The 23,106-nt window shown below is 47.7% G+C and overlaps 1 protein-coding gene across 2 annotated transcripts in view; it reads left to right on the top strand.

Annotated features, from left to right (window-relative positions):
- The window catches only part of LOC135896300 (2-Hydroxyacid oxidase 1-like), a 129,804-nt gene extending 113,363 nt beyond the window's left edge, over positions 1-16,441 (top strand). For both annotated transcript variants that reach the window (XM_065424656.2, XM_065424655.1), the window contains exons 7-9: positions 1,169-1,327; positions 13,082-13,151; positions 15,002-16,441. In XM_065424656.2, the coding sequence (XP_065280728.1) occupies positions 1,169-1,327; positions 13,082-13,151; positions 15,002-15,114 (342 nt within the window). In that variant the 3' untranslated portion in view covers positions 15,115-16,441. The remainder of the gene's footprint in view (positions 1-1,168; positions 1,328-13,081; positions 13,152-15,001) is intronic.
- Positions 16,442-23,106: the final 6,665 nt, after the last annotated feature.

The raw sequence follows: 23,106 nt of genomic DNA, 5'->3' as shown, positions 1-23,106 counted from the left end.
GCGGCACCGGCAGCGTAGGTTGTGAGCGAGACGCAGCCACAGTGATACCGTCGTGCGAAATCGCGGCCTGCCGCAGGTTCTCGCAGATGCCCGAGCCTGATAGAAGTCGGACCTCCAAAAAAAGACCGTCCGACAGCTCGCGACTTGTGTGGAGACAACACAAATGTTGGTAACTCACGTTGTTAACGTAGAAGTGATTCTCGAGCTGAAGAAACCAGATGGCAGAGCTTCTCCTGCAAAACTTCGGTAGGCCATACATCCGCGAAAGGTGCAAGCACAGAACACCTTCAGCCAGCTGTTCAGCCGAGAACAGCTTGCGGTGAAATCTCGAATGCCGATAGCATTAGGGTTGCGGATGTCGCTGCGGGCATCGCGAAGGTTGTGCTTGTGGCGTTGCCGTTCCTCTCAGTGTTGTGTAGGCCGAGCGTCACCGCCTATGCGAGCCACCGTCGCAGGTTTGCGGTAGGGACGAAACGTTTTTGCATAAATATAAGCTGTGCGAACTACAGTGAACACTCTGGTGAACGCGCAGACAAAAAAAAGAAAAAAAAAGCCGAGACGAGCAGATGGGACGAGTGGTTGTGACGCCGCTAGATCTACCACACATTTAATTTTTAATTGGTCATCACCCGTTGAACCGAGTGACCGATGCCGGGGTTAATGACGGCGTCTGAGTTATGACATATAGGATGGAAATAATGGTTAACGCAATGAACTGTTGGAAAATAAGACCCTTAAAGTCCTCGATGTTGTTATAATTTGAATGTGTGATCGAATGTGTGATCGGGCACAGCCTGTGGCGCCTGGGCCAGTGATCTGTACGTTCCATTTTTTTAATTCTTCTTTCGTAATCATACATCGCCCTCAGCGGGATATTTTAGCGATGACGGCGTCCGAGCCATCTCAGGGTTCAAGACAAAAAGCGAAAACAACATAAAATGTAATAGATAGTTAGAAAATACGGCCCTGCGTAGCTGTTTATGATGTGAAGCTGCTAAAGGTATCGCCAAGCTGTGCAGACTCTTTTTTTCTTTACCTGACTTGTGTAGGTTTTACTTCATATTGCTGGTAGCGCTATTCTGTCTTGTTTCGCTCTGAAATGGGGCTCGCGGTATATGGTATATCGGTGGTGTTTGACACAAGGCGTTCCTGGTGTACCTGATTGCAGCTGGAGGTGCTGCCGGAGTTGGTGCGTGCCGTGAGTGGGCGCTGTGAAGTCTATATGGACGGCGGCATCCGGTGTGGCGGCGATGTGGTCAAAGCGTTGTCCCTAGGAGCCAGAGCAGTGTTCATCGGCCGGCCAATCTTCTATGGTCTGGGATACAAGGTGAGCGTCTTTCCTCGAAACGTGACATGCCGCAAATTGTGCGTGTGATTGAGCTAGATAGATAGATAGATAGATAGATAGATAGATAGATAGATAGATAGATAGATAGATAGATAGATAGATAGATAGATAGATAGATGGATAGATGGATAGATGGATAGATAGATGGATAGATGGATAGATAGATGGATAAATGGATAGATAGATGGATAGATAGATAGATAGATAGATAGATAGATAGATAGATAGATAGATAGATAGATAGATAGATGGATGGATAGATGGATAGATGGATAGATAGATGGATAGATGGATAGATAGATAGATAGATAGATAGATAGATAGATAGATAGATAGATAGATAGATAGATAGATAGATAGATAGATAGATAGATAGATAGATAGGATAAGATCCCACTTGCTTATATGCACGGGGGAAGGCAGAAATGTACTTTTAAAGAGATAAGCACAGAGCAAGATCTGAGTACGGAAACGGACCGGCACTCAGCATTCTGAGGCGGCACCTGTCACTAGAACAGTCTATCTTGAAGGTTCATATACACCGTAAGAAGCGAACTAGCGCTCTGACTGTCTTTAGTGCATAGTCCGTTCTGCGTGCCTACTGTTATAATGACTATTGCTCTGAGAGTGGCTGGTTGCCTGGTGCTCCAGTGCTGTACACAGCGTCTGTTTCTCCGTACTGACATAAGGGCAGATACCCAGAAGATGTACGATTATTTCAACAGAGCCACAAGTATCACAGGTAGGCCTGTCGGCCTATTCAATAAGAATTGCGCCGAGTCGTGAGGTGTACTTAGTTGGCGCGCTACTATTAAACGCCCTATTACATTTATCTGTTTGCGGGGAGTTCTGAAGTGACAAAAATTTTAAAGGGCAATTTTTATGCTATAGTAGCGCACCACCTATAACAATGGGATGCCTAAAATTCCCCAGATGAAAGAACCCGAGGACACTTCAACACTTCTGATGAGTTCTGAATGCGAAAGCCTTACTGTCCAATTGAGCACCGCTGAGCGGTCCTTCGAGTTTTGTGCGGCCAGTAATGTCATCGAGTTTTGCGATTAAATTCTTGCGGATAATTTTTTGTATAGTTCCTACGTTAGCGTGTTGGCTGTAGACTGGGATCATTTGGACCATGTTGCTGATAAATCAAGGACGCCGCATGCCATCGGCGTCCTGAGCGACGAGAGAACGAGGAAGCAGCTGCGGCAACCAAGACCGGCGGGCACGAGCAGCAGCTAAACCCTGTAGAGGGCGGGGCGGAGATACAGACCGTGGCAGGTTCCGATAGCGAGACGGGGGCAACCGCACGCACGCGTCATGCGACTGCCTCGCCGACGATAGCTCGTCTCGCCCCGCAGCGTCGCGTCGCCATATCTGCTCCGTCGAGATGCGCTGGTGACGTGGCGTCGCCGGCGATGCCCTCTCCCCTCACGCAACACCTGGCGCGCTGGCGCTTCAGCATGTGCGCCGATTCGCCCGCTCTGCTCCGTCGAGGCGCGCTCCCGACGTGGCGTCGCAGCCAATAGGAATTTAGGTGCCGTTTCACAGCTACAGACGCCGTCGGCTTTTTTGCTGAATGGGCCATTTGATGCTTTCGCATCAAAATGTAGTGCGAAGAGGCGGCCAAAAGCTCTTCTGCACGATAGCCAGCTGCCGCTGCCTTCGCGAAGCAACACAGCCACGAATGTTTTTAATTACAATGCATACGTGGCTGGCAAGGAATATGGCTTCGTTTGCGCTTAAAGAAGAAAAAAAACAAAGGCCAATGAAGTTCCAATGAAGCTCAACTGAGCTTAAGTGTCTTTAACAACCCACTGTCCAACACATGACATATTACCAGCGAATACGACTGAGACACAGAGCGGTTTGTAAAAGAAAGTTAATCCCTCTCTCTCGTCGTTGCTTGAAGCTCGCATGCACCCGCCGTGGTTGCTCAGTGGCTATGGTGTTGGGCTGCTGAGCACGAGGTCGCGGGATCGAATCCCGGCCATGGCGGCCGCATCTCGATGGGGGCGAAATGCGAAAACACCCGTGTACTTAGATTTAGGTGCACGTTAAAGAACCCCAGGTGGTCGAAATTTCCGGAGTCCCCCACTACGGCGTGCTTCATAATCAAAAAGTGGTTTTGGCACGTAAAACCCCATAATTTTTTTTAAGCTCGCATGATGGCGCCGCGGAAGCAATTACGTACGTAACGAGAATTTGCTACTTGCGCAGAAGCTGGGCCCTTTGGTGATGAAATCTTGGTTTTCAGGGTGAAATTTGCAAAATTTATCAATGCAAGGAATTAATTGCCTGAGCTGCCCGCATATGCAAAAGCGATTATGAAATTTTCGGGCGGCGTACTTCAGTTTCGCAGTGAAGTCGTCCTTAAAACTCTTTAGGTTAGTAAGTTAATTCGGCTGATTTTCGTATTCACTCTTGTAATTAATAATTCGAGACATTTTTATATTCCGGCTCCTGTGGTAAAAATAACACCGAAGCAATGCCCTAGTTATCTCATCTTTCACGTCATAAAGAAGCTTCAAGCAGTTTTTACGAAACAGCCTAGATATATGTTTTTATGTGTTCCTAAAATTTGACTGCTGTTTGATGTTGGATGTTTGAATTTGATGTTCTGCTAATGCAACAAATGAATTTACTCGCTTTGCGGCACATGAAGCCCCTAACATGTTTTCCCTTATCTGTCCTATACTGTTTCGTACAGTCCATGTCCCGTCATAACATGAGGATCCTAACATTAATTCATTATTGAGCCTTCCCATGAACGAACCTTCGGCGGCGAAACAAGCGGCACCTTGCAATCATTTGTACTCAATATACGAAAAATGTATTCCATACTCATGGAAGGAAACGCGTCAATTTAGGGCAAAGTAATCGCGTGCTTTTCTTTCCGCCATCTCCAGTTCGAGTGAAAGCGGCGTAATTTTTGGTTTCACGCTTCGGCCAAAATTCATGCTATCTTTGAACTACCAGATGCGTAGTAGCGTGGCCAGTGTTGCCATTTTGGCGCGTGTCGCTAAACTGATACAGAAAAATAGGTGAATTTCTGATAAACTTTGCATCCACGTCGCTATAAAACTGTTGATAAAACTCGACTGAACTTTGAATAACGTAGGTGTGTCAGTACGCCTGCGTTTCAAAACGCATCACACAAAAACTTCAATTTGACCTAGTTGGTGTTTACTGCATATCATATTGACCGCAAATAAAGACGCGGGCAGTAGAAGAGAACACAAGAGTGACCGCCCGTGTCGTTTTTGTGGTCTCTTCCACTGTCCTCGTCTTTATTTGCGGTCAATATGATATGCATGCAAACACACACACTATATATATATATATATATAACGCAGAACATCGATTGAGAGAGGAAATTAGTAGACAGATAGGAGACTTCAGAAGTTAGGATAGTAGCTTTATCGGCCATATGTGTCACGCGCACACGAATAAACATGAAGGCATCTTGCTCGATGACCACGAATACACGCTGTCAAAACGCTGAAGGGAGGAAGCGATGCAGGAACAGCGAACGAATTGATCTTCGTGCTGCCTCTGGCTTCAACGTGAACTAAGCGGCGAAGACACAACGCACACGAAGCTATCAGCACTCTGCGCACTGTGTGCACCGACTGCTTTTCTTCCTTGTGCGCGCGAGATTGAGCCACAATCGCCGGCTCACCCTCGCACGCTTTCACTCGCACGCACAGCGTACGGCGCGCGGCGACGCGCCCTTGGACTTTACACGGAACATCACAGCGATGGCGACACCGACGACAAAATGTGCCTGGAATGTCCATATCATTGCTATCGCAATGTAAAACGTGGGTGACGCTATCTTAGCACGTAAAGAAAAGCACTTAGGCCACATTATCCCTGAAAATTGCGTGGTACTCTTCGCTCATGAAAGAACAGAGTTCTTCAAGACGAGCTTGGTCGAATGTTGTTAACACTGCGATAACAATGACGTGTAGTTTATGTATGTCAAATACTGTGCTTCTGCCCCTTAATCCACTTGAAAGCCTTGTGTTGTGTTGATTAGTATGAGAAATTTGCGAAATAGAAGCGCTGCGCGTTCGGATTAGCGTGCACGAGAGCAACCGCTCCGATATGTACGCCTTTCTACTGTAGATTTGTCTGATTATATACCTGCTGCGTCCTAAATCTCACCATACACTTTATTGAAATTACTCTTGGAAAATATTTTTCTGCTACGGCTGCGAACGTCCACAAGTCGAACGTAGTTAGTGAAACTACAGTATCTGCAGTGGTATATTCCGTTCAAATTGGTTTTGTAAAGTGGAAAAGAAATAAAATAAAGAAAACCTGAGTTTCGTGAGCACAAAGTGACGTTTCTTAGGCCCACCGCGCTGTGAAGCACAAGCACGAAGTGAATACCGCTTATATACCGAACCCTGTAGCTTCATCATGGTCACAGAGTTCATGCACGGTACAGCCAACTTGGGTCAAATGCGTGTAGCTTTTTAATAATAACGTACGACCTAGATGGCTGTTTCTGAAGTGGCTTTCGTAACTCCGAAGTCGATAAGGTGTCGCCTATCGTTCTGTCATGTCACTAGAAAAAAATTCCCCGACGATTATGATACTCGCTAATGCGAAATTTGAGCGCAGCTGCATACACTCTAAAAACTAGGGAAGTTATCGCAGGAGTGAAGCGGCCGTGTATCTTCAAAGCGTCGTTTTACTCTTGCGAAATGTCGAGTGGAGTGAAATGCATTGTTCACCCCGTCACCAAGGGGAGAGTGAAATGTTCTTTTCTCTGCCATTCTGAGAGAAAGAGTAGAATGCCTGGTCTGCTGTTGCGGCAGTAGAGAACAAAACGTAGTGTAATCTTCTGCTTGAACTGTAGGAGGCTGGCCCCGAACATGGCGATGTATCACTCACGCACGCTGAGCAATCAACACACCGTTTTGCTTCTAAGTACAGTGAACTAGAATATATTCTAGTGGAACGAACGGCTCCGCGCAGGCGGCCCGTTTTCGCATTGATGCCACGAGATGGCGCCACTGCAACTTTTCATACTGCTTTGGCGCGGCGGCCTACGGTTTCGGGGGCTTTTCCGCACGCAATAATTGCAGATTTCGAAATGATCGGTGCTGTTACCTAAACACACTCATCTTACACGTGCGATTACTTATTATTTGCACATTTCAGGTAGTGAAATGCCGATAAATAATTTAAGCCCGAACATCGCGTTCCGCATTTTCAAAGGAGTACAAGGCAATCGCCGGCTGCGGGTAGAAAAATTTTCATTCGATCGCCTTTCCACATCTGTGCGAATTGGACACAATTACACTGTGCTGAACTAATACAAGCTGTCCACAGACATGATCGGGCAATGAATGATCGATTTTGCGAAACTTACATCTTCGTCCTTGTAACGACGTCGTAGCGAAAAGCAGCAAACATTCTTGATGGGCAGTTTCTCAACACTCTTAATGGCACGCAAATTCATTCAGTGTTGAGCTGCTCCAAGGGTGGTCCGGAGACCCTAGCTAGTGGGTTGCCCACCCTCGACTCACTTACGCCCACCTTCACCCTCCAGATAAGTTCTTGATCGCCCAGTAAATTTTTCGCATGCAGTTCAGTATAAACGCAACGCTCTACACGTGGTAGGCAGCTGCATGCTGAAGAAATCAAAGCGATAAAGGCAGGGCTGAAGTATGATTTATTCAAAGAGCACCGAGTAATGTTTAGCACCTGCTCAATTTAAGGTGCTTCGCACCTTAATGCCTTTTGATGCTAGCCTGGTTTAGGCTCTTTGTGAAAAAATGTAGGCGTGTTGTGATATAAAATGCTGTAACCTCAGCTGCAACTTGCTCACAATGATCTTGACATCCAAGCTGAATCTTCTGCTTTCGCTTGATGTGGTCCAGAACATCAAGTACACTGTCAGAATGTAATTCCAAAAGACTAAAGCATTGCAGTAAAGGCATTCTCCAAATTTACAACAAACGTATAAAGCACACTTGATGGGTAGAGGAGGCCGCCATTATCTCTCATTCGTGTGAATGAAGCCAAGTTCAAGCATTCTGCAGCCTCTTTAGTCATCAAGAGACGAGTGAGGCATGCCTCACACCCTGATTTCACGATGCACTTTCGGGCAACATACCCGGCAATGTAGAAAATAAGCCTGTTGTCACTGGAAGTAACAACACAGGATGAATGGTCTGGGGCATTGTCCAAAGCAGGTCTTCTGCTACAATCAAGTTTCCCGAGTCAAGCAGTTTGTCAAGAAGTTGTTGCTTAGTGCTTGGACTTGCTGGGAGACCAGCGTCTGCAGGCAGACGCTGGTCTCCGGTGAGAGCTGGTCTACGGTGAGAGCTTTATCCTTCCTGTGAAGGTTGCGCTCCCACTTTTTGCGGAGTTCGTCGTCTTTCGGTGCCGCGAACAACGACGCTTTGGGTCCGCTTGGGTAGCCCGTGCGGCAGCCCGGAGCGAAGCAGTGTGAATCTGTGCGCCTCTTCGCCATGCCGCGGGCTGCACGCGGCGAAGACGCACAGGGCACATGGTCCGTACGAGAAGGCCCTTCGCACGAAACACAAGGCCAACCGTATGCACACCACTCTCAACAGCCTTGCGAAACGCAGGAGAGGCAGGCTGACAAATGCCTATCCGTGCCCCACGCAAGCCCAGCCGTCCGCGCCGCAATATGAAAGAGAGCGGCAGCGCCTCTAGCGGCTTTCCGGAGCGTAACGGGCCGTGGGAAAAGCAGGCGCGCCATTCCGGTCGTGTCACTATAATGTATTCTAGTTCATTGTACTTCTAAGAGAACAGGCAGCCACAGTTCAAAGGAATGCGGAGCGAACGCTCTACTTTTTCACGACACGACAATACAATAACACGAACACGAACGACAATACACGACAGTCGTTCGTCATTCGTTGGATATAACAAGAAATTATCCACGGTGAGTGAATGCTAACTTAGGTGCACATTCTGCGTATATGACATGCTATCGCCAGGAAGTCGTCGCGGCGCTTCGCCGTCGCGATTGACAACAGACGGGGCAAGCGCGCTGTGTCTCTCGATGCCAATCGAAAAAGCCAGTCGTCGTGATAACTGCATGGGATTTTATCACTTGCCGTTATCCGTAAGGGCTTTGAAAATTGCAAACGCTGCCAGCGCCATGGTATATTCAATTAGACGTGAGGCGAGAGGACGCTTAAAATGGTTTGTTCACCAGCCCATGATTCCGAGCCCATGCGGAGCGTGCACAGCGTGCGTTTTGTATGTTCGAATTTATTCAATTTCGTAGTCTGCTGTGTACGGAACGCTGCGGAAATAAGGAGTCACATAATAGAAGGCGTCATTTTGCTGGCGGCATGCTTTCGTTACAAATAAGCCGCGCGCTTGACGGTGTCTCGCTCATGGGTAATCTGCGACCACTGAAGTTAGGTGCAGCGCCAGTGCTAGTTAGAAACTTTGCCGCAGGTATTCAGCTGCATGCTGCAAGAGGTCATTTGGCCGCGTTATCGAGAACTTACTGAAAATGCATGAGGAATCCACGTTTTATGCTGAATAAAGCATAAACCCCATATAAGCGATCTTGCGCGCGAACGCGAGAAGCGATGCGATGGAGTTGGCTGTTGCGGTCGCTCGTCGCTGACACGTCGTACGCCGTGTGAGCGACGATATTGAGCGACGTCTTCCCGGTGTTGGCGGTATGAGGGCTGCAAATACGCATCGAAACTAGCGTGACGCGTGATTTAGCAATTTAGGTTGATGTATTTTACTGTAAAAAGTAGCATGACATATTTCCCAGGGTCTTGCAGTAGGTTCTTATCCTTGCACGTATAAAAATTATATCGTTTGCTCGTTCCGCACGGTAATCGGTAGTATTTGAGCGATGTACATCGAGTTACGGCTTCGCGCTATTGGCTAGTCGCTCATAGCACTTCCGGGAGACGAGCGACGAATTCTAGATTTCTTGAACCGAGTGGTCTGTCCAAGCGACGGCCCATTTTGTTGCTCGAAGCCATAGCTCGTCGCCGTCTCGCACTAAATCGCTCTCATTGGGTTAAGTCCTAAGACTGAACTGTTTTTCTCATGTATTGAAATGGTGTGATTATATGTGTGATGTTATGTCTCCTGTTGCGGTTTTCGAGCACGGTGCGAATCTGAAAGGGCGCTTATGTCTACCAACTCGGTGAATTGTCAAGCAGCGAGTTATCTATCGGCATCGAATATAACGGCTGCCGTGTGGAATTACAATTGCTGGACATGCCTGTGCATTTTCTAATATGAGTTGGCGTTTCAGAGTTATGGCATATGAACAGCTAAATCACAATTCCTCTGGAGGTTACAAGCGTAATGTGTGCATCTTGCTAATGCATGGCAGATCAAAATGTGTTTATTGCTTTAATATTTGTCCTAGAGAAATAAAGTATGAAAATAAAACATTGCGTTAATTCTGTGTTACCAGTCGTCTATCGTACAGAAAACAAAGAGTTGGTCTAATAAACTAATAACTGCGGTCTGACTGCAACGTTTACATGCCTTCAAAAATGTGAGATGCTAGATTTCAAACTGCAGCAGTAGTCGAGTCTGTCAAAAATGAACGCCATTGCGCACCTTATTAATGAAAATAAGTTCAAGCCCGTTAATAAGCTTAGATGCAGGCCGCAGTGAACTTTCTTGTTATTATTGAAATGTGGGTAAGCTTGCCATAACAAGCCTTGTTGCCCTTTCTTATAGGCACATCCAGTCATATCAATTGAACTGGAGGACCATATTTTCATCCATACTGAGCATCAGGTTTGCAGATATGATCCACGAATTATGGCTTGAGCAGTCACACAACCAGAGATGGTGTGGGGGAGGGGGCACACTGGGCACGTGCTTAGGATGTGTCACAAGTGGTGTTTGCGACACACCAGACTAATGACAGACTTATGACGTCTGACAATGACCAATATTCTATTTGTTCGCAGGAGTATTTTAACATTGGTGCTGAACGAGGATGAACTGTCGGTTATTTCTTTTTTGTTTAAATCTAAAAATTGAAGTTAGTTTAGCACTTGGCTGTTGCAGTCATTTAGATGTTTCGCATGTATTTCAATAAGAAGACTGCATTGTGAACTACTAGCATGGATAAAACAATTCTTGACTCACCGCTCCCAATCAGTCGTCATTAATAAACAACTGTCTAACTTACTACCAGTTTCCTCAGGGATGCCCCACGGATCCGTCCTAGGGCCTCTTTTGTTTTTAATTTATATTAACGACCTACCTCAGAAATTAGATTGCCATATTCGGATGTTCGTCGACGATTGCGTTATTTACAAAACAGTTACTGACACCTTTAACCAACAATCCCTACAAGATAACCTAAATCTGGTACAAAACTGGTGCAACGACTGGCTAATGACACTTAATATAAACAAATGCAAATATATATCTTTCCACGGTCACAGTAATCCTCTCCTGTTTCCCTACACTATCTCTAACGTTCCTATCAACCCTGTCCAATCATAAAAATATTTCGGTGTTCATCTTAGTCATGATCTTACGTGAATAGCCATATCGCGAATATTATTTCATCTGCTAACAAAACGCTTGGCTTCTTAAAGCGTTTTCTCCACTCTGCCCCCCTGCATGTTAACCTACTCGTATACAAATCACTAGTTCGATCAAAATTAGAATACGCATCGCCCATCTGGTCCCCGAAACAAGTATACCTTGCTAATTCACTTGAATCAGTTCAAGACAGCGCAACTACATTCATTCATTCCTCGTACTCTTCTGATATTAGCATATCATCTCTGAAGTCACAGTCCAACCGACCTACTCTTGCACTTCGTCGCCACATTTCTAGTTTGGGCTTATTTCATAAATTCTTTTATTCCGAGCTATCACAGGAACCCTATATCTGCGCTCCCCGACCGCGTTTCTCTCTTCGCACCGGACATCAGCAGCAGGTATCTCGACCACGAGCACGCACAAAAACTTTTGCTTCGTCATTCTTCCCCCGGACTGCTTGCGACTGGAACGGCCTTCACCAAGAACTTGCTCCCATCACATGCCCATCTATGTTCCTTAACCAAATTACGCATGTGCTTGCATCACAATAATCATTTTTGTTTGTATAACTCGTTCAAATGTTTTTCTGTACACTGTTGTTAACCTATATGTGTCCCACCCCTTATGTAATACCCTCACATGAGGGTATTTAAGGAAATAAAGTGAAGTGAAGTGAAGAGCTAAGATTTTTTTTTAGTGTCATGACCTTGACTGTCTTGATGTTGTTTTACACCATGTCGTCGTGTCCACTTTTGCACACGATATTTTTCAGGCAGCCGCTTTATATATAGCAAGAAGATGCTGATGGACACAAAGACGTCAAAGAACCAGCCCAGCGCGACTCCACATTGAGGAGAGCACGCCAAACAATCAAAATACATTGCCATGTAATTTGAACGAGAAAGGTAGAATGTGGGTACACTGGATTTACCATTTGACTAAATGTCAACAAAATCAAAACACAGTATGTCACACCAAGATGAAAATGCAGGAGCTGCTTATGAAGGAATAAAATATTCCCCACATGCTAGCATTTCAAATACCTTCTAACATGACCATGTATCTACATTGTGCTTTCGCGCTATTGGGAAGAGTACTAGCACTCTGTTCTGAAGGAAGACAAGCACTCTGTTTGGGGGAGTAGAAACACTCGGCTTGGAGGAGTTGAAGTACTCGGTTTGAAGGAGTAGAAACACTGCCTGGGGGAGTACTATTACCCATGTGGGGAGAGTATTGGCACTCTGCGGAAGAGTACTAGCAGCCCTTGCGGTGGAGGAACAAAACCCTGTCAGCAGGAGTTGGCCTACTCTCTCTCAAAGAGGGTCGATCTACTCTCGAAAGGAGTGAAATATGGGACAAGGAGATACCCCACAAAGAAAGTGCCCGGAACTCTGTTTTTAGAGTGTACGTATTTTCGTCTCGCGATATATTGCATGGTTGGCGCGCACAATGTCTCGTGTGGTACGTTGCAAACTGCCTCACTAGCAGGGCGATCGCGAGACGCAGTGCGTGGGTGACGCGTGGTTGCGATTGACAGCAGCCGCTCATGCAGCTTTTCGTTTCCATATATGGTAACAGTGGACGTGCTCGCCGCATGCCATTGGTGAAAAGACGACGGCACGCTACTACGGTGCCTTTTCGTAGTCGTCGTCGCCGCAGACTCCCATCTTGTGCGGCACACTTCTCACGCTTTCGCCACACCCTCCTCCTTGGCTTTCTGCCTTACGGTTTCGCCGCACCCTCCTCCTCTGCTTTCCTCCTCGTGCTGTCTTCGCTAGCGCCGTCTTTCATCCCGCGTTGCGCTCCGCGTTCGCATTTTCATCCTTTGTTGTGATCGTTCGCTCGGTTACGTCAAGTGACGCCGACGTTAAACGCAGGAATGGGCGCCTTAGAGCTGCGCTCTGAAAGGCAGTGGTCAACACCTAGAAAAGTTTGTCACCAAACAGACAAGAAAGTCGCTATATTGGCAACACTGTGAGTGAACTCGCACACTCAGGTAATTATGCGTTAAAAATGTAGAAAATTTGCCCACCGCCAGATAGGTATTTCCGGCGAGCATTGCCATAGACAAGGCTTCCATGACGTCCTCGAACTTTACCATGCATACAACGCCTCTGCTACAGACAGTAATCGAAGCAAGCCGCTACAGAACACCTATACTACATGTCGGGGGGTTTTTTTTTTGCGCAGGGTCAGCAGGGAGTCACCGAAGTACTCGAGTGCATCCGCCGGGAGCTCGACAACTGCCTCGCACTAATAGGTGAGAGCGTTAAAGCGAAAAGCTTTCCTTGACTCTTGAGCCGGTTTTCGTGGTCGGTAGTCGTAGGTTGGATATCTGCTGCGGTTACAAAGGCGCGTGCATTCGTGAAACAGAGTTGAAAGAAACTTTATTCGCCCGTAGACGCGTATGACAGTGGCATGTATCAATACAGGTACATAGATTAACTGCAGCATAATGTATCGTGCATCACACTCGACAAATTACAGGCGCGTTTGTCACCGAATGCTGACCATTTAGCTCTTTGAGAAGCACGTGCTGTCCACCAGTACTACAGATGTACTGGTTAACAACTCTCTACAAAATTACGCAACGTAACAAGAATCGCCGCCTTCTCCGCTTTATTTCCTCCTAGTCCTCCGCCTCCTCTGAAATAACTGGCGACAAAATTTCTTGTCTTCAAATTGAGGTCTGTGAATATTACTTCGGCTATGCATGTCCTGTACAGGTGGCAGTGGAAGATTGGCAGAGCCGCAGTGACCTGCTGTTTTGCTCTAACAGACCGAGAAGAAGTTGCTCTTACCGCTGCCTCGTAACCCCTTAAATTTCGCAACAAGATTGCACTATTTGGTCCACGTCATTCAATGCGTCTTTTGGCATCGTTGTTTGTCTTCACCTGTAGTATTAGTGGTCTACAGGCAGTCGAACGGCTAAACCCTTCCACGTATCTGTAGCTACATGCTCACCTCCAGTGCGCATACGGTGGTAGTTTTTGCAGGTTCTTTTAGCGCAAACCATACATGAAAATATACCAAGTGTGGTATTAAGATTTCAACGAAGGTGTGCGTTATTGTCGTGAGACTTGAGCAAAAAATAAAGCTGCGTCAAGCGCAAAATCTTTAAAAGTATTCTTATACTAACAACAGAGATAAGGGGAGTGCAGGTGAGACAAAAACAAAGATTAACTGCGAGTCGGCCTAGTTGGAACATATTCATATTGATACTTTTTGTGCGCAAACAAACAGGGACGAAGAATAGGGGCAACACAAGGACGAGCGCTCGTCCTTGTGTTGCCCCTATTCTTCGTCCCTGTTTGTTTGCGCACAAAAAGTATCAACAAAGATTAAAGGACGACCGGACACGCGCTGACTTCCAGCAGACGTTCGAACTTCAGTTTGATGTGAGCTCCTTTCCAGTTTTCCTCTCGTCTCTGTTTTTGTGCCAACCATTCCTTTGGCGCCAGTGAGGTACTCAATGGCGCCCCTCCCAAACAAACTCTCTGCTCACGGACCACTATCTGCCCTAAATACACGGAAACGATTGACGCCGCCTTTGCAAGCGCGGTGCCGGCTATCGGATAAGCCCCAGAACCTATGAAATTGCCTCCATATCGAAACAACCTTTACCCGATCCCTCGCATCTACTTCTGTCTCCAAACGTCCCCAGTCCTGGGCAGAGTAACTCACTTCACTGCCACTATTACTAAAGCTTCAACAAGGAGTCCTGGCAAGGCATATAGATGAGCTCTTCTACACTTAACGTCAGACCAGACGCTCCGAGATAACAAGTGTTCTCTCTCTCTTTGTGTTTGTCTCACTTGTGCTGGTAGAACAACCATGTACTGCTACAAACTCGCGCAAGTTTCCGTTTTCGTTAGAACAAAAGCATAGGTCCCTGAGCATGATCTGCATGGGAATGAACAGCTTGAAATAAATTTCCCGTTCTCTTTTTTATATCATCAAGCAATGAACGAGGCGCACATGCTGCGTTTCGACTAATCAAATGGAGCAGTGTATTAGCGCTTCTGTGGTCGTCTTCCTATTTGTGTTCGTCTTGCTGCGCTGTCTCGCACTTCAGAAGCATTTCGATTAACATAAGAATTTCCAATGCAGGTTGTTCCGACGTGGAAAAGCTACATCCTGGCTTCCTGAGGCGCAGCGCCGTTTCTTCCCACGAGCAAAGCAGCTCTACACCACACGACTTTGCCACACGTTTCTCTTCATGAAAAAAACAGAAATATTGTGAAGCATTTATGTGCGGTTTTAAGTTCACAGATTCATGTTTGTGTATAGTACAAAGAAGCTGCACGCGTGAAAGGCCATCTGCAACAAAGAATTCAACCCCGTATAGAGCCTAATTTACATAGTGCAGATATAGAAAAGCTTCCGTGCAAAATTTTTCGCTTGAAATACGAGTAGATGCGTCGCGGAAAGCTAGAAAAAAATAGCTGTTTTTCACAATGGAACTGACAAAAAACTCAGGCACGGCAACTCGCCGTAAATGACGCATCACATAGAACGTGCATCTTCCAAGCATGACCTCGGAAGCCTCTGAGATTATCCGGCTGCCGCGGTTGCCCGCGGCGCGCTGAAATTCTCGGAGGCGACGTGCTTGGATTTACGTCACATGTGCTCACCACTAGGTTCATGCGTCGTCTGTTTGTGTGCTATTTAAAAGATTCTAATAAGTGATTCAGCAGAGCCAACGAGTTGGAATCAATATACAGCTAAGCTTTCCGTGAGTCCACACAGAGTCGAAACATGAGTACACGCGCCCCCCCCCCCCCTCCCACCTCTCTGCACACACGTGCACAAGCGCAAGCGCACACAAATTATACCGAGCCTTTCGTTAAGCGGAGTTACTGACTACTAGCTAGTACGAAGGACGCCTTGAACGCATCATGGTTACAGAGGCAGCATGCACATACGTACGTAACGAAATTCAAGTCCATTCTATCCGCAAGAAGAGTTTACTTGCTGATTACCGTGCAGCCGCGTATGCGCGAAGAACTTCTTAGTTCTTTTTTTTTCTTTCCTCCGCACGGCTGGCGCCACCCCTGCCGTGGATGCGCTGAGCCGACCGCCATCTGGTCGTGGTGCAAGAAACGCAGCGGCGCGCGCGGCATACGTACTCAACTGTGACTGGTTGGTCTATACGACAAGAGAACAGCCAGGCCCACGGTTACGAAAACCGGCGAGGTGCGCAATGAAAGCATCGCTTTCAAGAATTAGAGGATTACGAACCCTGCAGTCTTGAAAATATTGCTTCACTTTTTGTATTACTAATTTATAACCAATTTAGGCAAAATGAAGTTTCGCTGCAGTTGGCCTTTCATTTTCGTGCTGGTGTTATACGTACTTTTCAGCAGGGTACCCACTACACCAGTGCATTGGGCCGAAATATATATGAATGGAATAGATAACAAAACGTCCAGAATTCATCTGAGCAACTCTTTCTAGGAGGAGGTAAAGGGACGAAAAGTTACAATGAAATGCTGATCATGAGGCCAGGAAAAAGTGCGTGTAGACACAATAAAGATGTTGCGCAGTGCACGGTTCTATAGTAGCCTTGATAACAGCGCAATGTTGTAGAAAGAACCCATTCAGGTTGGTCAAATGGGCAGCAAGATGACAAGAGAAGGCAGCAACTGTGGCTGTGGTAGTAATTGAAGCATGCACATGGTACAGGATCAACGCTTGAATGACCATCAATTTGCATAAACCGGAGACGTTTTGCCATAATACGAACACGTGGTCAAGACTCGAAGGGAAGGCCTGCTTGTTTGGTCAGTCTCAAGAGAAATTATGCAACTTACTGGTAGAATAAGTCAGATGCGGGACCAGCACTAACGTGAGTATAACATACTTTTGGTTAGGTAGAAATCGTCACCTATTATTGAACACATAATGAGTAACGTCCAGGCGCACCCTGTATGGCTTGTCCCCGCGTTAGCTATGCATTGCATAATTTATTGTAACGCTGAACGCATACCTGCTCGTTGTTGCGCTTATGTGAGCTTGCTATCTGAGTAAGGTGGATCACCAAAAAGCTATTAACAAAGCTTCCGTAAACGTTATAATTGAAATGCGTTTAGCTTTATTTGCCTGCTTCAGCCGTTTTGAATCTATCTATCTTGTGGGGTTCTCCCGTCTCAACCATGCTCTTGGGACAAATGAACGACAACACAGTAGTGCAAATAATCACAAGGGCATTTATTGCACCTTTCATAGATCAATACCTGCTAGCCGAGTTGCTATCCACAAAACATGCCGATGGGCGCGCGACAAATCTAGAAGTCTGACTCACCGCGACCGCAAAACGAGCGAATATGTTCGCCCAATGCTGGATCCCAACGCTTGGTCGTTCGCGTGTTCGGTCACGCCAACGGTGGCGCGTTGCAAGGCGGCCACGTGAGGCGGTCTTGCAGAAGCATGGGTCGGCGCGCACGCGGGACGTCCACGCCGTTTCCCGACCCGCCGAAAAAGACCAAGCGCCTTGTCTCCCGGCGCCCAAGTAACCCCCGCAGCCGCGCGACACTCGCGCCATCTCTCGCACCGTGCTTCAACCACTCCGACCGCCGCGGGCGCCAGGCCACGCGCGGTTGAAGCCGCCCTGCAGGAGACGAGCTATGCGGGAAAACTAGATCTCAGGGGAGGCGTGAGAGTCACGCATCCCCACATCCCCCCAACCTTAAATCACTACATATTCCGGCTAGAGATGTGACACAGTCTAACGTCAAACCGTGCTTCGCGAGCAAGATAGTACATGCAACAGTGGCCGCCGAAGAAATGTCCACAGGTTTTCCATAGCATGCGAGCCGTCATTGTCCTTGGGTACACCGCTGGCATCCGCCGGTCACAGCAGCAGCTTTGCAGACTCGCCGGCACGATTCCAGGCCAGGACTCCGGAACCAGCGACGCAGTAGTCGGAACGAGCAAGCGTCGCTCGCGCCGACGCGCCCTGCTGGTGAGAGCCGCAGTAGCTGTCGGTGACCGCCGGCTCTTTTGTCCGCCGCCGGGGGTTGTGAGCTGGATGCAGGAGGCCGCCGAAGTCGCTGCGCCGAACTGGCCACAGCATCACCATCGCCCGGGTGGCTCGATCGTAGTCCGGGGCAGCAGCGCAGACGATGTGCATGTGACAGCAAGCCAGGGGTGACTCCAATCACGCTGCGTACACTCAACACACTCGGCAAACACTAAAGTAGTGCAAGGGAGAGGAATTCTGCATGCGCATCGCCCACGTGGTACAATGTTCAACTCGGCTAGCAAAAGACCGGGTGTCTACTCAGATGCTAAGTTCACGTGAACGAAGCTCGCTTCCTTGAGTCGAACGAGTAATTTCAATTCGTGCGAGGCTAAATAGAATGAGGGAAGCAACTTGCAACACCTCAACGCCACGGTCCACCAGCTTGTGTCCTTCCACGTGCGACAGGCAGCTTTGTAAAACCTTAGGCCTAGAGCGTCTCTACCCTGACAACAACCGGCATCCCAAAACAACACCCGAAATGAGCGCAAAACAGGCAGCCGCGAGGAGACGTCAGCTCTGTGAGGTGGTCCTACTCCGCTCGGTGCACACAGCATCCGAGTTGACGGCGCCCACTGTCCCAGACGGTGTCGGAGCGCCCGGTGCCAGGCCGCAATACCAGTCAGCCCGTAGTGGCACCCATGGCCCGCGGCCACCCGGCTCCCAGAGCAGCGACTTCATCCGAGTCAAAGAGACAGAAGAAGCCATTTACATAAGAAATTCGGACCACCCACGAGGCTTCCGTACTCACTCGCTTCAGGCCTGGCAATGCTCCGCGGGCGCTGAGCCTCGCTCTCCCAGGATGCAGACCACGTGGCTCTCGTACTAGCGAATGCCATTAAAAAAACACTTGCGAAAAGGCTTAGCGTGTTGACATGTTCAAACACACTACAGCCACCATCGCCTCAAGCAAGAAAGCACGCCGCCAACGCTAGCGATCAAAATCCACGCTAGCCCTACGCTTCGGTTCAAACAAAGGTCTCGAATGAAGCAACACTTAAAATTATCATCCGATGCCCCAAGAGCCCCACGATGGGCAGCCAGATGTGGGGTTCTCCTCCCGTGCTCTTGGGACAAAGGAACGACAACACAGTAGTGCAAACAATCACCAGGGCATTTATTGCACCTTTCATAGATCAATGCCTGCTAGCCGAGATGCTATCCACAAGACATGCCGATGGGCGCGCGACAAATCTAGAAGTCCGACTCACCGCGACCGGAAAACGAGCGATGTTCGCCCCATGCTGGATCCTAACGCCTGGTCGTTCGCGTGTTCGGTCACGCCAACGGCGGCGCGCTGCAAGGCGGCGATGCGAGGCGGTCTCGCAGAAGCATGGGTTGGCGCGCACGCGGGACGTCCACGACGTTCCCCGACCCGCCGTGAAAGACCCCAAGCGCCTTGTCTCCCGGCGCCCAAGTAACCCCCGCAGCGGCGCGACACTCGCGCCATCTCTCGCACCGCGCTTCAACCACTCCGACCGCCGCGGGCGCCAGGCCACGCGCGGGCGAAGCCGCCCTGCAGGAGACGAGCTATGCGGGAAAACTAGATCTCAGGGGAGGCGTGAGGGTCACGCATCCGCACAATCTATCTATCTATCTATCTATCTATCTATCTATCTATCTATCTATCTATCTATCTATCTATCTATCTATCTATCTATCTATCTATCTATCTATCTATCTATCTATCTATCTATCTATCTATCTATCTATCTATCTATCTATCTATCTATCTATCTATCTATCTATCTATCTATCTATCTATCTATCTATCTATCTATCTATCTATCTATCTATCTATCTATCTATCTATCTATCTATCTATCTATCTATCTATCTATCTATCTATCTATCTATCTATCTATCTATCTATCTATCTATCTATCTATCTATCTATCTATCTATCTATCTATCTATCTATCTATCTATGGTAGGCTTGGTAGGCCTGGTAGGCTTCGTAGGCCTTGGTAGGTAGGCCTGGTAGGCTTTGGTAGGCCTGATTTTTGGTGTACGAGAATTGACATGAATAACAGTACTATCTATCTATCTATCTATCTATCTATCTATCTATCTATCTATCTATCTATCTATCTATCTATCTATCTATCTATCTATCTATCTATCTATCTATCTATCTATCTATCTATCTATCTATCTATCTATCTATCTATCTATCTATCTATCTATCTATCTATCTATCTATCTATCTATCTATCTATCTATCTATCTATCTATCTATCTATCTATCTATCTATCTATCTATCTATCTATCTATCTTACGCCCACCCGGTGAGTGAGTGAGTGAAATAACCTTAATAGGTCCAGAGAAGACGCAGGGGAGACCCAGCGCCACCCGGCTAGTCCCACGTAGGAACCGCCAAGCCGAGCTTGACGGCCCGATCACGGGCGCTCTAGAAGGCCAGGGTTTGGAAGTTCAGTTCGGGGCTGCCCAAGAGCGCAGCCCACCTACCCTCGCTGAAGGAGGAGCCGATGGCTTCACACTCCGACAACACATGGTCCAATGTTGCCGTTAGTCCACAGACAGGGCAGTCCGCACTGGGATACCTTTCAGGGTATACCCAGTGGCCCAAAATTATCGCCAGCTTGGGCCATTATGGATGTGTTCATATTATAAAAGTTATAAACAGGGATAAGCTGTTTAATAGTCATAATAGTGATTATGCTTGCGCTGCCATTCCATCGTCGTCATTGTGTCGTCGTTAGGCTGTCGCTATCATGCATCCCTTGTCACACCGTCGTCATATTTCCACTGTGCTCATGCAGTTTTCGTCCAGTGTCGTCGTTTTAGGAATCGTCATTTCATTGTCGTCATGTCGCCGTAGTGATATCGCCTTTGTCGTTCCGTCGACGTCACTCCTTTTAGGCCATTCTGTCGTCGTCACTGCGTCGGCGTGATACAGTCGTCGTCACGCCGGCATGCTGAAGGGTGACCTTGGTAGACAATTACGTCAAAACAAAAAGGGAAGGAAAGACAGCGTGGTCAGCCAGTGTAAATACCGGCTGGCTACCGTGTGGTGGGGAAAGGGGTAAAGGAAATAAAATGAGAAAGAAGAGAGAAAAAAACTAGAAAAATTCACACAGTAACGCGATGGTATACGCGCAACAGTCAAAGGTAGTCGCAGAAGTCACAGGCCCTTAAGAAGTTCAGCAAAGCCCTGAAGGCCTTGTGCGCCGAACCCGTTCGGACCAGTGTCCTAGAACTGTCTTCTCTGTAGGGGCGATTGTTCAGGTTTTTGAGCGTGGTCACGAGCACCTTTCTTGGCACATTGTAACGTGGACAGTCACAGAGCAGGTGCGCGATCGTCTTTTCGCAGACGCTGGTGTCGCAAGCGGGGCTGTCGGCCATTCGAATGAGGAATAAATAGAAGTTCGTGAATGCCACGCCGAGCCATAGGCAACACAGAAGTTGCTTCCGCTCGTGGTATCCCTGGTGGAAGACGGAGTTGCAAACGTGGATACAATCTGTGAAGACTTGTGCTCGTGAATTCACTGGTGTTCCACAGACTTTGCGTAAGGTCGCGTGCGAGGGAGCAAAGACTTGTGGCTGCATCTGTTCTTGACAATGGTGTGGGTATAATATGGGCACCATTGTGGGTCGACCGGGCAGCTTCATCCGCACTGTGATTTCCCGAAATTCAGCAGTGACCCGGTATCCACTGGTAGATAATGTTGTGCCCCCTTGTCGATTGCGTGATGGTGGAGTAGCCGGATGTCTGCGAATAATTGCACATTAGGTCCGGCGTTGAAAGGGGACAACAGACACCGGACAGTTGCCTTTGAATCACAAAATATGGACCGTGAATGTCATGATTCGGGACCAATAAGCTTCCAAGCAGCACGGATAGCTGCGAGTTCTGCAGCCGTCGATGATATAATTAGACGTCTTGAAATTGATGGTGACAAATTGAGCGAGAATTACCACTGCTCCAGCTGAACTTTTAAGAGTAGACAGAACTGTCCGTGTAAACGTGGGTGCGTTCGCTGTGCTTGTCATGTAGGAATGAAAACGCGGTTGCGGTTTGTTTGAGGGCAAAAGATGACATCTCCGTTTTCTTTTTGATGCCAGGAATGACAAGAAGGGCCTGGAGTGGATGCAGGCACCACAGCGGTAGAGATGGTCGTGCTGCAGGTCTGAAGTTTGACGTTAAAGTTCCATGGTTGGCGGCAATAATTTTGCTAAACGCTGAACGAGGTCGAGCGGCAGGCAGGGAGGCGAGATGATGCGATGGAAGTCGGACGAAATGCCTGATGTGCATCCTTAAAGAGTCGACATGAATATAGGTATTAATCATGCGTGATAGCTATTGTTGCTGTCTTGGATTCACACCTGGGAAGGCCAAGACAAATTCGCAGAGCTTGAGCTTGCACAGACTGGAGGGTTCGGAGGTTGGTCTTATCGGTCCCACCCAGTACAGGTAAGCTGTAGCGTAGGAGACCCAGGGACAGTGGGTTAAAAAGTTGGAGCATCGCAGTCACAGACGCACCCCATGACTTTCCCGCAAGAAATCTGAGAATGTGTGTTATCAGAGTAGTTTCCTTTTCAGGTAGAAGACCTGAGGACTACACGAGAGGTCTCGATCTGTTATCACTCCTACACTGTAAACGGAAATGGGCCGAAAAAGGCATTTTAAGGGATGTGACCTCCCTTGAAACTACGTGCCTGAAAACCGTGCTCCCTTACAGTGGTGGAAAAATGTTCAGCGTCCTCCATTTCTCTCCCTCACAAAATGGGGATGAAAGAAGGAGAAAGAAACTCAAGTCTACATCCTTTTTAATAAGGGGTTTAGAAGATAGAGGCCTCCCTTTAGCGTAAATGGAGTTCTGTTTCTTATTTTATGCGTCATTTTCTTTTCTTTTACACACCTGTTAGAAGGAAACGAGAAAGAAGAGATATATTGTCCAAGTGGTTCCTTTTCTCTTTTTTTTCTTTCTGCAAATTCATACATTTCCGCAGTGCAAGCCAACTTATTTAGGGCGATATAATAGACGATTTGTTCTCGACCACAATGTCCTGTCGCGCTGCCAGAACACCCGGTCGGCATCTGACGAGCTGTCTTCGGAAGCGAGACCATGCAAAACTTCGACGGCTTCGGCTGCAGAATGTCCTCGCTTCTGTTCGTTTTCCCATCAATGAAAAGTGAAACTGAAGGAAAAGCCCGCAAAGCGCCACTGT

This window comes from Dermacentor albipictus, chromosome 3, assembly GCF_038994185.2.
Source record: "Dermacentor albipictus isolate Rhodes 1998 colony chromosome 3, USDA_Dalb.pri_finalv2, whole genome shotgun sequence".
Lineage (NCBI taxonomy): Eukaryota > Metazoa > Arthropoda > Arachnida > Ixodida > Ixodidae > Dermacentor > Dermacentor albipictus.
The sequence above is the reverse complement of the archived record's forward strand: the minus strand, read 5'-3'. Positions and strand labels throughout refer to the sequence as shown.